The sequence below is a fragment of the Arachis stenosperma genome, chromosome 10 (genome assembly GCF_014773155.1).
Source record: "Arachis stenosperma cultivar V10309 chromosome 10, arast.V10309.gnm1.PFL2, whole genome shotgun sequence".
Taxonomy (NCBI): Eukaryota; Viridiplantae; Streptophyta; class Magnoliopsida; order Fabales; family Fabaceae; genus Arachis; species Arachis stenosperma.
This window is the reverse complement of record NC_080386.1, coordinates 30,007,210-30,023,086: the sequence shown is the minus strand read 5'-3', so window position 1 is coordinate 30,023,086 and position 15,877 is coordinate 30,007,210. Positions and strand designations below refer to the sequence as shown.

Below are 15,877 nucleotides of genomic sequence, written 5' to 3'. Positions count from 1 at the left end.
TTATGGCTTAAGATAGTGCATAAAACCTATTGAAAACAAAGGAAAAAGACTAGTGAAACTAGGCTAAGATGACTTGTCATCAGTCGCCACTTCTCTCCTCAGATTCTAAAGTCAGTGCATGAGTTCTTGGATGATATGAGCAATGCTTGACCCTGTACCTCTAAACGGTCTCTGACTCGAGGGCATGTGTGAGTTTTGACTGTGACTCGGGGTCGCGCTAGTGTGCATAACACTAGGAATGCACGCACCATTAGCAACTCGATGGATTGGCTGAGGAATGTAGTCCCCTCTATCCTCAACATCATTCGCGAACGGAAGGGGCTTGTCGTCCATCCTATGTTATAGTGTCAGTCCCTACAAACAGTGCCAATGTTCGTAAGCTTATCGATAACAACATGATGGAAATTGGGACTAGCAGCTCTAGCATCAGACGGTTAGACGGTGACCGGAAGATGGTGAGGGTGGTGCCTGCAATGACACTCCGATTCTCAACTCAAAGAATATTCAAAGAGGTGAGGGACATTAGGGTTATGTTCATACCTCAAAGGAGCGGAGTGCCCGCTCTTATATTGATTGGGGGAATCTGTTAGGATCTCCTAATCTTATGGATCATCATGATTTTTTCCATTTTCATTTATGAAAAGTTAGTAATACGGCATCAAAATTGATATTAAGTTATCATTGACCTTCTTTGAGCCTGGCGACCCTTTTGGATGGGCCACAGAGGTAGGTCGACACCGAGAATCCCAAACGAGGCTAAGGTTGAGTCCGAAACACAATCTAAAAGTCCTTCTAAAACAAAGTCTTTCCACCATTTCTAATTTTTCTAAAGATGCCGTTATTGATGTTCTCCTCTATTAGGCTTTGACTTTACTATGTTAGAAATATTCCTCCATGGTTTTATAATAACCCTTAAATATTACCGGATGGCATTCTCAATTCATGCCTTAGATTGATTATTAATACGATTTACTTAATTATTTCTTAGCTGGTCTAGTTGCCTTGGCCATAATATAGACACTTCATCAACTTAAAGGATTTGCTGGTAATAATTTTGTAAACTTACTGATGCATGAGCATCTTTAGTTGTTTTTAGTTATATTTATTTGAATAAAGTTAGTAATTTCCTTGTTTTGATTAAGATTCTTATGATCTTTGTAGGAAAAGATTAAAAAAGGAGGAGCAAAAGCACAAAAACAAGGATCAAGAGAAGTAAAGAAGAAGCTTATGTTTCAAATAACAAGCCTTGGCCACATTTTGAAGCTCAAATTCAAAAAAAATGAAGCCCCTGTCAAAGCTTGCTGTCCAACACCAAATAAGAGCCGTCTAACGTGAGATGCTGGCAGCCCTGATCTCTTCATACACCAAAGGACATAACTTGAGTTAGAGAAGTCCAAAGAAATGGTTCTAATGGAGTTAGAAAGCTAACTTCTAGAGATTTTCAACGATATATAATAGTCCATAGTTGACATTAGTTTAACACAAATTCTCTACCAAATAAAGCCCTATCAAAGATTTTTGTTCAACACCAAATAAGAGCCGTCTAACGTGAGATGCCTGACAACCCTAATCTCTTTATACTCCAAAGGACATATATTGAGTTAGAAAGGTCCAAATTAAGTAGTTTCAATAGCGTTAGAAAGCTAGCTTTCAGAAATTTTCAACAATATATAACAGTCTTTAATTGACATGAGTCCAACACAACTTCCTCATGCATTGAAAGCACGCCACAAACGAGCCAATTTGGACCAATGTTTAGAAGCATGCACATGCCATTTAACGGTACTCCTAGCCGTTCAACGGTGGAATCAAACAAGGGCAATTTTCTAGAATAGAAAACATGTCATTCAATGGCAATTATTGGGCATCCAATGGCAAAATGAGGCAAAGGCTAATTGGGGAGCAAAGTAGCATTGTCGTTCAATGGCTATGATGGGCCGTCCAACACCAACTTTCCACAAAGGCCAATTTTTGGAGCAGGAAGCATGTCATTTAACGGCACTCTTGGGCGTTCAACGGCAAATTCAACAGAGGCCAAAAACTTAGAGAAATGAGATTTCTTTTGGACTTGACTTTCTTGGTGTACAACGGATAACAATAAGCCCAACTTTCAAATGCTCCAAATCCTTCATTAATTCATCAATTCTTCAAGCTTCCCATTGCTTCACTAATTCCTCAACTTCACAAGCCCATGAGATCAAGTTGAATTTAACTTGAATTTACATTTGAATTTGTAATTTAGAATAGGTTATAAATAGAAATTGAGAGAACACTGAAAAAAAAAAGGAAAGAGAGGGAGACACTTCACTACACACACTTTTCTTTTCATTTTTTTTCGCTTTCATTTTCTTTCTATCTTTGTATTTTTGTTTTGTGCTCTCAATTTTGAGGCACTAATTATCCTTTGTTGAGGAAAAAGGCTCTATTATTTCTAATAGATTAATTGTTTTTTCATTTCTATCTTTAATCTATGCATTATTGTTTTTTAAGAGAAAATGTTCATTCTTCATTTCAAGGATTTAAATCTATTGAAAAATAGTTTAAATCTAATTTGAAATTCATGATCACTTAAAAAATTGAATCATGGAAATTGAGCTTGACGATTCTCTCTCTCAATGCTTATGGTTTTGAATCTAGATTTGATAAGTGACATTGAATTAACCAGATTTAGTTCTAAAAAAATTGTGTAGTTATGAAATCAGAGAATGTACTTCATCTCTTCTCATGAGCAATTATTTAAGAAATTAGCAATTGATTAGGTTAAGAGAAATTGAATCACTAAGCAATTGAGATTCAATTACCTATGATTTGTGAGAGATCTATAATTACATGATTGAGATAGAGGTGAGATTCAATGATCTAAAGGATTTAACATTTTTGATCCTTAACATTCTCCCTCATCTTATCTTATTTAGTTAATTATTACTGCTTGTCTTTAATTCATTATTTAATTATGCAATTGAGATTAATTCACTACTTATGTTCTTAATTCCTTTATCAGTTTTATTGTTATTTTATTTCTATTTCCAGTTATTTCATTTCTAGTTCATTTACTTTATTGCCAAGTCATTTAATTTTCTGTTTATGTTCTTTGATTAATCCTCATTCAATTATGAATTATCTAACTAGACTAATCAATTAATCATTGTTGTTTAATCCATTAATTCTTGTAGGAACGATAATTTACTCACCGTAGTATTACTTGATGCGATTCGGTGCACTTGCCGAGTTGTGGATTATCCAGTATAACTTACCTTTCATTTTATTATTTCTTTAGAAAGTGTCTTTTAATTTTTTTTGGTTGGTCGAGTGGTCAGTTCACTCATCTATTTAAGTATGTGTTGGGGTTTCGAATCCTGCTTTGTGTATGCAGCAACTCATTGGCCAGCAACATATTTGGTTGGTCTAGTGGTTAGCTCACTAGTCTGCTTAAGCAAGTGTCGAGGGTTCGAATCCCGCCTTGTGCATGCAGCAACCCATTAGCCAGTGACAAACCTTTAAATGGAGCTTAGTACCGCGACAGATTAATCATTAGCCTGTCGAAAAATATATGTAAAAAAAATTCTTATTAAACATCTTAACTAATATTCTTAAAATATTTATTAATAGGTATTTTATATATATATATATATATATATATATATATATATATTTATGATAGTCAAATAATTTTTTATTTTTATAATTTATATAATTTTTGGGAATCAAAATTTTTTTAAATAAAAAATTGATAAAGTGATAAAATAAAAAATTAATTATTACTAAATTAAAATAATGAGATATATATTTTATAAAAATTATAAAATTAATAATACTTAATTTTTTTTATTATTTAACTAACTTTCTCACGTTCGGAGACAGTGTTTAAATGCCGTAGGTATAAAATAGAAGAGAAAGTATTGGGAACCAATACTAATTATGTACAATGTGTACAATAAATTAAAAAAAAGTAAAATTAAAATTAAAAATTAGATTATTAATTAATTATTTAATTTTAAATTTTAAAATTTAAAAAATTAGGATTAGTATTTAAACTCATTCACACTACGTACGGTTATTTCTAATCTTATCGTAACCTCCAACACACATCCAAAACTCGTCATCATCTTCTCCGGTCCTCACCTCGCATCGCTGAATTCCTCGCCGGCCATACCGACGCCACCGCATCCTCCCGTTGCGCCTTGCCCTCCAACGCTGCTGCCGCTGATTTCGCGCTACTCTTCCAAACCGGCTTCGCTTTCTTCCATTCCTTTAAGCTTCTTCTCACCGATACCACCATGCTCTTATTCTTTTTCGAATCCAAACATGGTTAGATTCTTTCAATTCATGAATTGAGCCCTATGCTTCTCAATAGTGTCGCTTTCGTTATTTGTAGTTCTTTAAACTATGTTTCACCACAAATTCCAACTATAGAATTATTCAACTACTTTCCAGATTGATTATTAGATCTTACTACATACATACAATTTATTCATTAAATGGTTGGATGATCATAGCTGTTTTTTTTCTGTTTATTCATTTTCTTCTTCTATTTTAATGGTCAATTTAATATGGTCATTTTAGTAGGTATGCAGATGGTTATTTTAATTTTTATGTAGATGATTATTTTGATTGGATTGAATTTAGTTATATATAATTAAAATATGTTAGATGTTCAATTCATTAGGTAAGTGGATGATTATTTTTATTCTTAAGTAAATGGTTATTTTTACTAAGGATGAGTGGCGTATGCCAAGCAAGGTTCTGAAAACTGGACCGGACCGGCCGGTTCGACCGGTTTAACCACGAACCGGCGCTTCAAACGGTCCGGTCCTTATATGAAAACCGCTGGGAGAATAACCGGTCAAGAACCGGCGAACCGGTCAAAAACCGGCCGGTTGGACCGAACCGGTGACCGGCCGGTTACGTTAAAACGACGTCGTTTAACGTTTTAGAAAAAAAAAAATACACCCGACCCGACCCGCCCGTGGAGCACCCCCCCTTCTTCCCCCGAGCCCCGACCCCATTCATTCATCAATCATCATCTGAATCATCAATGGAGGAGAACCCTAGTCGCGCTGCCTGAACCATAGCCCCCTGTCGCCACCCTTCGCGCCCGTGGTGTCGCCATCCTTCGCGCCCGTGGTGTCGCCATCCTCAGCTCCATCGTCTTCATCTTCTCAAGTCTCAACACCAGCACGCAGTAGCCTCTCATCGGCGGTCCTCAACAGTCAACACCGGTAGCCTCCATCGACCCCAGGTGAGTGACTCGTCCTCTGCTCATTTCTCTTTGTCCTTCGCCTCTGCTCATGTTCTTCCATGGATGTGAACTGTTCAATTTCTGTGCACTTAGACCTCGGCTTAATTTTCTGTGAACTGAATTGAACTTAGACCTCTGCTCATGTTCTGTTTCTCTTTGTCCTCAATGTGAACTGAACTTAGACCTAGGCTTAATTTTCTGTGAACTTCATTTGTGAATTTCAGTGCTCATCTATTTTTTTTTGGCTGTTTGTTGGTTAGCAATTAGCATAAGAAATATGAATATGATCAATTTCTGTTTGGCTGTTTGTTGGTTAGCAATTAGCATCAGAAATTAATAATCTGAAATGTAAGTGGCTGTGTTTGGTCCTCTGCTCAATTTCTCCTCTATTTTTGCTTTCATGTTGCTTGTATGTAATGTACACAAAAAGGAAAAGTACTATAATGAAAATGGGCTAGGAAGAGTTGAAAGCATTTCTAAACCTTCCTTTCTGTATTTGTAGTGTGCTAAGTTGCTAATTACACACACTCCCCTTCTCTCAATGCTTTCATTTACTAAGCAAAATCTAAGCAAACCTTTCATGTAAAATGTTTATATATTGAAAATGCAAAATACTGGATATACGATACCTTCATTTTGTGAAGACAAATAAATGTATTATAAGTTTATAACTAGTGATATCCTTTTTAACAATCCTAATTTTGTTCCTTGATTTCTTGTGGGTCCTGTGCTGAACTGTTGACTGCCCTGACCAGCACTTCGAGCTGCTGTGCAGGCATATCGGCGTGAAGTGGAGTCACAATTTTACCGGTCATCTAAAAGACGAAGAGAGAGATTTGATCAGGTGTGTTTTTCCATTCTGAACTATGTTTCTGTCTCTGTAGTTGAGAAAATGGGATGAAAGGAGATTAGGATCTTACCTCATTTTTAGGTATATATATATGCTGCTTTGACATTTTCCTTATCTTACCTCAATTTCTGTTTGCTGCTGAGCATAAGAAATAAAAAATCTGAATGTTAAGCTAGCTGGTCTTCTAATTTTCTGTCAATTTCATTTGTGAACTGTTTAATGTAAGTGGCTGTGTTTGGTCCTCTGCTCAATTTCTGCTCTATTTTGCAGCTTAATTCCTCTTTGTTGCACAATTTCTATTTGTTGGTCAATTTGTGTTTGGTCAAAATCTGAATGTTAAGCTGGCTGGTCTTCTATTTTGCAGCTTAACTTTATTTGTGAACTGTTCAATTTCTGTGAACTTGCTTTGTGAACTTGCTCAGTGAACTGTTCAATTTCTGGAACTTCATCTGTGAACTGTTCAATTTCTGGGTATGTTCATTGTGTTGTGTTGTCTTGTGTTGTTTAATTTCATACATGTTTTACTAATTTCAGTTATCCAAGTGGCGGTGGTAGTAGTGGTCTTTATGCTGCATCTCTTTCTTCTGCTGATCAGGGTGTGAATGAAGGTGAAGATCATCCCACCGAAGCAGATTTGCAACAAGTTCTTGTAGATTTTGATAATTGATAAACCATGATGTTGGGATTTAACATTTAGATATGCTTTTATTACTATTTAACTTTTGAGTTTGGATTTTGATAAGATCATATGTATTTGGTTGATGATATTTTATGTAGTGTTTTTAATTTCGAAGATATTTTAATATTTGTATCAGACTATAATTATATTTTAGGATGTGTATTTATAATTTATTTATTATTTTACTCTAAAACGGTTTTTTCGATTGGACCACCGGTTGAACCGGTTAGACCAATGAACCAGTGAACCAGTTACTAGAGTGGTTTGATGACCGGTCCGGTTTTCTGAACCTTGATGCCAAGTCAAGTAATTATGGTGAAATGGGATGGTGAAGGTGGCGGTGGCCACCGATTGAAAAAAAAGAGAGTGAAATGCTCTAGTAAATTAGGATTTCAGATGGTTATTTTTTTTGAAATAACTAATTAGATTTTTTAAAAATTTAAAATTTGAAATTGAGAGATTTAAAATTTAAAATTTAATGTTAAATAATTGAACGAAAATTTTTGAATTTCGATCATCTGTAAAATAATTTTTATTATTTATTTTTATTAAACTAAATAATCAGTCCATTAGACATATTGTTAAAATTTTTTATTGGCTCCCTGATAGAATTTATAGAAGAAATATTTTTCAGACACAAATATTTGCAAAGTGGTACCATTACAACTGTTCATCCACAGCTCGTCATCAATCCTTGCCGGCTCCAGTGCACTGCATTAAACATTTAAACCACCACAATAATAAATTTTCGTACCTGGCTATATACATTCATTTATTTATGCTGCTGAAATCATTCCGTACCAAGGTATTGTCTCATTCGATCTGTTAATTGTAATAAAGAGAAACAAGCATATTAAAATAATAATAATATTACATTAATTTGGGTAATATTTGATCTTATATAATGGTGAATTGTAGCATGATTATGTTTTCTTTGTCTATATTAGTTATATTTGTCTGACAACGTATTTGTTATAGTGTTTAAAAATTTGATGTCTAATTATAAAAAAAAATTAAATAATTAATATTTAAATTAAAAATTAATAAATTTTAAATATTTTATTATAAAAATAAATTTAATAAAAATTTAACACCAAATAATGAGTACCTAAGAATGGAACATTATTGAGACATATAGCAACAATTTAAATGTTTTCTTTTTGTTTAGTTGTATTAAATATAGTATTCAGGTAAGTTAAAAGAATTATGAATTAATTATAGTATTTAGGTGAATTAAAAAGAATCTTCTTAGGGATAATTGGTTACTACAATGTGGTATTTTAAAAGATATATATACTTTTAAAGATTTTTTTGATATCAAATCAAGAAGAATTTGTCATAAGAAATTATAGTTTTTAATATGAAATAGAGTGGATATATATAGGATTTTCAATGAAGACGAAAAATATTTTAATCGAAATAGAAACTAGTAAACCGGTTTTATGAAATTTTACAGTAAGTCAGGGGGAGGCAGTTAGAAATAGCAGAATATCTCCACTAATGGTGGGAATGGATAATGTGGAATTGTCGCATCTCCAGTTTGCAGACGATACCATTTTATTTTGTCCTCAGGAAACGGAAACGCTAGTGAACTACAAGAGGCTCCTGCGTTGTTTTGAGCTAATGTCTGGCCTGAGTATCAACTTTGAAAAATCGAGCCTAATTTCAGTCAACTGTGAGAAGGAATGGGTGACGAATATGTGTGGTCTATTGGGTTGTGGAGAAGCGGTTTTACCTGTTAGGTACTTAGGGATTCCTCTTGGTGCTAATCCTCGATTGGTGAAGACTTGGAAACCTATCATAGACAAGGTTGAAGACAGGCTGAGTTTATGGAAAGCTAAATTCCTCAACAAAGCGGGTAAGTTGGTCCTTATAAAATCTGTCCTCAATAGCCTGCCGGTTTACTACTTAAGCTTGTATAAGATGCCAAAGGGGGTTGCAGACAGGATTATTGGGCTCCAAAGAAGGTTCCAGTGGAGTAAAGAAGATGGGAATAATGGGATACCAATGGTGAAATGGGAGGTAGTTCAGGCTCCGAAAAAACTAGGAGGATTAGGGGTGGGAGATGCTCTAATTAGGAATGCAGCTCTATTGTTCAAATGGTGGTGGCGTTTTTCAAAGGAGGACTGTCCGCTTTGGAAAAAGATTGTCTGCTCTTGTAATCAATTGGACCCAACTGTAATGTTATCAAACCAACCTGTGCGACCAAGAGGGGGGCCGTGGAAAGATATATGCCAGCTTAATATTAAGGACCAACAGGCAAGAGATATGATGATCAGGGGTCTGTTGATGGAGGTGGGAAATGGCAGAAACATTCGCTTTTGGGAGGATGCGTGGCTACAAGATGGCTCCTTGAAAGAATGTTTTCCAAGACTCTTCTCGGTTTCAAATCAACAAGGATCCGTAATAGGGGACTGTGGGTTCTGGGATGGGATAGAGTGGGTGTGGAACTTCTAATGGAGGAGGGAACTCTTCCAATGGGAGTTAGAGTTGCTAAATCAATTACATGACCGGTTGAGGGTCGTGAGGTTATCACTTGATAGAGAGGATTCAGTGAGTTGGAAATTTGATAAAAATGGAGTGTTTTCTACTAATTCTTTTGTGCAGGTGCTACATAATGAGACGCTCCCAGCAGACATCACAAGATACAACTTCACAAGCACCATATGGACAGGTTTGGTTCCACCAAGAGTTGAACTCTTTGCTTGGTTTGTGCTAATAGGAAGGGTAAATACGAAGGAGAGGCTGAGCAGACTTGGAATTATTAATCATCATGACAACATTTGTGTTTTGTGTAAAAAGAATATAGAATTTGTACATCATTTATTTTTTGCATGTGAGTTCACGTGGCAGGTATGGTGTGCTTGGCTGACATTTTCGGATAGAGCTTGGGTCATCCCAGGAACCACTAAAGAGTTCTATGAGAGCTGGATTGAAGCAACAGGTGGGAAGTCAGAGCAAAGAAAATGGCTGATAGGATTTTGTGCGGTTATTTGGAACATCTGGCTGGAGCGAAATAGCAGAGTCTTCCAGCAGGTAGAGACAAGTGTTGAAGGTATTAAGATCATGTCCTTCTTGAGCTACAAGGAGTGGTGTGGAGTTGATCCGTTTGGTTGTTGATGGCAATGCCGGAGATGACAACGGATACCAGCTTTTCAGTTATGTCTGTGTTTATTGGTTATCTTAGTCCCTTTGCTCCACTTTACTGTGTTGAGCCTCTTTTGTTCAAAAAAAAAGTCAAATTAATAACAAGAGAAGATCGAGTAATGCGAAAATTCTGGAAAAAAAGTGTGTACTTTACTAATTTTTTTTTTTTGGGTGTAAATGTTGCAAACAAAACCTCTTTCAAAGGTTATAACCAATTATAGTTCCACCAAAGTTAGGTGCGTTTAAAATCAGCTCAAATGTTTTAAATTTATCTGATATACCATAAACTTTGAAGCATTAGATTATATTGATAAATGATTTAATGGTTTATATTCAATTTATTAATAACTTATTAAAAATTACACTAAAAGATAATAAGATTTTTGATATTTTAAAATTGTCCACATATAAAATTTGAGAATCAAACTCTCATTTCAGCTGCTATCTGCCTCATTATTGGTCTCTTCGCGATGATCCTGCCGCTTCTTCCTCTTCGTGATGACCTTGTCACTTCTTCCTCTACCCTCTTCCTCACCAGGTACCTTCCTACTGTTTCAATTCAATTTCTCGATTTCATCCAAATTCCTTTGAATTTGTTTTAGATGTGGTGCCTCTTCAATTCTTCCGGGATTCTCCTTGGCGCCATGATTCTCCCTTCTCTTCTACTATCCAAGTTGACACAATTATCAAGAGAATTCTCACTGGCACAAATTAATCTTCAAGATTTTATACTTTCGCAATTTTAATTCTGTGTATTTTACAATTAACGTACGTTGATGATGATGATTGTTTTGTTTTGATTTGTGATTTGGTGAATTTTTATTTAATCTACAACCAACTTCGTATTTCTCATGTTTCTCAATTTAGTCTGCTGCACCGCACTCCTCTTCGCGTAAGGATTGGGGTTTAGGATTTGGCTTGTGCACCCATTTTTCACGGTGTCCATTTTTAACTGAAAATTTTTTCTTTTAATTTTCTCTTTTTTCATAATTCAAAGTTTCATCGTATGCTTTTCTCTGCTAATGGCTTGTCGGCTATGATTATTGTTTCCAATGGAGGAAAATAGATTACTTTTGGAATTGAAGTTAGTTTTAGCCATGGCTCTTGATAAGCTCCTAGTTAGAGGAAATTGCATTAAAAGTGTCGACTTCCTCTTTTTTGGAGAGAAAGGAAACTGCAATCCAAAATTGAAGAACTGAAGTACAAGGTTGAGGAATTCAGTCAAAGCATTGCATTACAAAAGGTATATTACTTACAAACATAGAGCAACAATTGAGCAATTTAACAATATTAAAAAAAATTAGCCTTTGTTATGAACTATATAATCTTATTCATGATATGTCTTAGTAGATAAAAGTTTCTTCACATATTTGTTTGGTATCCGGATCATCTTTATAATAGGACACTAAGTAATCTTAAATATTGAACACTCATCTAAATTTATGTCATTGTTTTGTAATGATCTTGAATTAACTGTGAATAGAAACATGGCACTTTTGAAGGTATATGATTTATGATTTCTCTATTTTACATTTTCTTAGGTTCAGGTGGCATTCCTTAGTTAGTACTTGTTTAAATGCGAGAAGCTCGCACTAGAGATTGATTAATTGATGTAGACAGCGCAATGCCAACCAATGAAAAGTTTTAGAAAAGTTTTGTTATATACTAATGACAACGACACTGACTCGCTGAGACCCATGCCACCATTGCTTACTAAGGACGACGCCACTGAGGAGTGAGAACGATGATATTGAGCAGTGAGAATGATGACTCAAGCGGCAATGGAATGATGCAGGTGCCACGACGATAGCAAAGAGAACGACGGCGCTCTGAGGCTGAGAACGAACGACTCAAAGAGAGAAGAGAGATACTAAGAATGAACGATGGGAAGAGAGAGGCTAAAAACGACGCTAGGAGATGGGTTGAGACCGGCAGCAAGTGCTGGACTGGACGGCGACGGCAGAGACCAGAGAAGAGTGGAGTAGGTGATGGTGGTTCTGTGGATAGAGAGGAGAGCGTAGTGAGTTTACAGGGAAAAGAAATTAGGGTTCTACTAGATGAATTTTAAAAATATTTGTGGTAAATATAAAAAAATAATTATTATTATTATTATTATTATTATTATTAAACCCCTATATGGATTATATTTATAAAGTATTCATTATGCACATCAGAAAAGTTCAAAAGACTTGAACTTATTAAAGACACACCCACTAAAGTTATATGAAAAGGACTGGCGTCACTTAGGGGTGTTCATAGATCGAATCATATACGCAGATCCATAGTAAATATCCGCATCCGATCCAAAAAATGCAGATACAATCCGATTGGCATATTGCTCGGATCAGATAGGATCTGATTCGCATCCTTTACGGATCGGATTGCGGATATCTGCTCTACATCCGCATATACGGTCCGCGGATCCGCAGATCCGCACAATAATAATTGAAAATAAATAAATATATATATATATATATATATATATATATATATGTTTGGTATTATATTTACTTGTTTGTATGTTTTAGTTAGTAATTATTATTCATATATTGTATTATTTTATTTTTGTAATTTAAGAAAAGTTTGATTAAAAATATTTTAGGAATAAATAAGTTTAAAAATATGAAAGAAATATTTTTATTGAATTTTTTACATAGAAATATGATTAAAAAGAAAAGGTTCAATTATGCGGATATATCTGATACTCGATACGATCCGATCCACACATTTGCGAATTGGATCGGATCGGATCCAACACTAAAAATCGCGGATATAATATCCGATTCGATTCGATGGAAATTGTGCGGATCGGATCGAATTTTCGACTATATCCGATCCGATCCGATCCACATACACCCCTAGCGTCACCAAGGATTAAATTTTTTACTTGGCTTTTCTTAGTTGACAGAATAAATACTAAAAAAAGATTGTATAGATTAGATGTTATTGAATAAAATGATAATATTTGTGTATTATATAAAAATGATGTTGAAAATTTATATCACCTGTTTTTTTTTGTTGTGAGTGTTCTTGACAGGTATAATGTGTCTAGTTATAATGTGTTTAGTTGAGTGCCTCTAGTAGATTTTTTACTGTTTTAATATAATCAAACAACCATTTAAGAATTGGACAAAATTACCATGTAAAATGGATGAACTCAAGAAATGACTGATTGGTTTCTTTATCATTATTTAAAACATTTGATTAAAAAAGAATCAAAAAATCTTTCAAAACAAAAAATAAAGTGTAACAGATATTATCAACAGATCATCTAGAAACTACCAAGAATAAAATGGTGTTAATCTATTTTATTATTAATGACACTATTAGAGATAATAATGGATTATGTCTTTTAGTTTTGGTTTAATTTGTTTTCCTATCTTTTATAAGATTAATAGTAAAATTAGCCTCTAAAAAATGAGTCGTTTTTTTTTAATTTGTTTTTAAAAAATTTTTATCAGTCAAATTAATCTTTCAAATATTATAAATTAATTTTTTTTATTCTTCAGTCACTTTACTAACAATTTTTATCAATAATTAATAATATAAAATATTAACTAATAACAACATATATAATATTTAAGGGTTAAGTATGATTTTGGTCCCTAACGTAGGGAGTTGAAAATTTTTTTCGTCTCTCGCCTTTTTTTCGTTCCAAAATGGTCCCCAAAGTTTGAGTTTTTTTTTAAAATGGTCCTTCGGACCAAAATGCCCCTATCCCTTCTTCCCCAAAATCATGCCACCACCACCACCACCAGAACCAGAACCAGAACCACCACTCCCCACCCACTGTCACTCCATCACCATCTCCATCACACCAACCAAAACTTAGAAAATCAACATCATCATCGTCATCCTCATCAGAATTCAGATCCAGATTCAAACTCAGACAAACAAAAACTCAACTTAGAAAATCATCATAAAAAATTCAGAACTCAACTCAGATAAACAAAAATTCAGATCCAGAAATTTCACAAAAAAATTCAATTAACAGAATTCACAGAAGAAGAAGAAGAAGCGGCGGGCGGCGGTGGGTGCGGCGGCGAGAAGAAGAAGAAGAAGAAGAAAAAGTGGGGGCGACGGTGGGTGTGGCGGCGGAAGAAGAAGAAGAAGAAGAAGAAGAAGAAGAAGAAGAAGAAGAAGAAGAAGTGGGGGCGGCGGGAGGAAGAGGAAGAAGAAGAAGAAGAAGGCGGTGCAGCGGCGGGCGGGGGCAGCGGCGGTGCATGGGTCTCCTTTCTCTCCCCCTCCCCCCTCCCCCCTTTTCTCCCCACCCACCCCCGCTTCTGTATCCCCCCTTTCTTTCTTTTTTTTCTTTTTTTATTTATTTATTTTATATTTATTTTATTTTATAATTTTTTTAATAAAGGATAATTTGGTAATAAAAAAATATAATTGGTAAAAAGGACGATTTTAAAACAAACTGAAACTTTGAGGACCATTTTGGAGCGAAAAAAAGGCGAGGAACGAAAAAAATTTTCAGCCCTTACGTTAGGGACCACAATCATACTTAACCCTAATATTTAACATATCTAATTAGATATTAACTAAATATATTTATAAAAATTTATCAATTTAATTTTTTTTTTCAATTACATAAACTCTAATTCCAATATATATAACTTAACCACTATATTGATATAGACTATAGTATGTTCTATTTAACACTAAATGGGTTTTTATATATGTATGTTCACATAAGGATAATGACTTGTCATTATTATTTTGAGTAGGCAAAGAGATTTAGATCTAATCGAAGCTTACTGGGGCTCGACAAACACCATACAACTATGCAAACATAAACGAATAACATAAGAAAGAAAAAAAATTAAAACTATTAAAATCCAATACGTTTATTAATATCGATCAGATACGTTTGTCTACTTTTCAAAAATGTCACAATTTCACGTATATACTAAAAATTAATTATTATTAACTATTTATATATAATATCTATTAAAATATAAAATATATATTAAAAATAAATTAATCAATACATATATAAAAGTTTAATAAATAATTTTCTATATATATATATATAAATAAAAGAAGAGAGAGAAAAAAAATCTCGTACTAAAATAAATAATTTTGAACTTTCTCAAATTATGTATAGGAGTGGCAACCAGACGGATAGAGATGAGTTTTTACTTTATCTGACCTCGCTTCGATGTACAACAATTCACATAAAACCTGTTTCGTTTTTACTCGCAAGTAGTAAAACGTTGAACCCTAATCCACTATTGCGGATATCCGTTTTGCCCCTACCCGCTCCTATAATTATTAAAATCTAATAAATAAAATTAAATTTTAAAATTTATATAACCATCATCACATACATAACATAAATTAAAATAAAAATTTAAATATAATATAATATTATTAATCATTTACTAATTATTTTACATATATTATATATATAACGGGACAGGTAGAGGCGAATGTTACCTAAATCCGATCCCGTCCCGTCCCTCCCAAGAACCTGTCCCGCTAAAACTCCGTCCCGGTGTGGGATAAATAATTACCCGTCCCAAATAGATAAAAACAAGGTAAATACGCACAAATTTGAATAATATTGTCATCCCTAATTATGTAGTCAAATACATTTATGAATAACAGTGAAAAGAAACCCAAAAAATTAATTACATAAGATATACATTGAATTTCTCAAATACAGCAAGAAATCGTTTAAACTCTTGAAAAGATGCACGCACCAAATTGAATAATTGATAGAATAAATCGTTTTCCAGGAAAAAAAAAAAGGAAATTAATCTTATGGAAATTATTTTAATGCATTCTCTATTCCTACTTTATTTCTATTTCTAAGAGTAAGAGTCAGCGCCTCACATTTGAAATGTGCCTTCTCTCTCTTTTAACTTTTTCCCGTGGAATAATAACAAACAACAGCAATAATATTATTATTATTATTATTATTATTATTATTATTATTATTATTATTATTATTATT

The 15,877-nt window shown here is 33.9% G+C and overlaps 1 protein-coding gene across 1 annotated transcript; it reads left to right on the top strand.

Moving 5' to 3' along the window:
- The first annotated feature begins 8,268 nt into the window (after nucleotides 1-8,268).
- On the top strand, nucleotides 8,269-11,654 carry LOC130956947 (uncharacterized). Its single transcript, XM_057883873.1, has 6 exons — nucleotides 8,269-9,206; nucleotides 9,376-9,442; nucleotides 9,622-9,823; nucleotides 10,354-10,453; nucleotides 11,399-11,417; nucleotides 11,532-11,654. Exons 1-6 carry the CDS (start codon nucleotides 8,269-8,271, stop codon nucleotides 11,652-11,654), a joined length of 1,449 nt encoding a protein of 482 aa, XP_057739856.1.
- The last annotated feature ends 4,223 nt before the right edge of the window (nucleotides 11,655-15,877 follow it).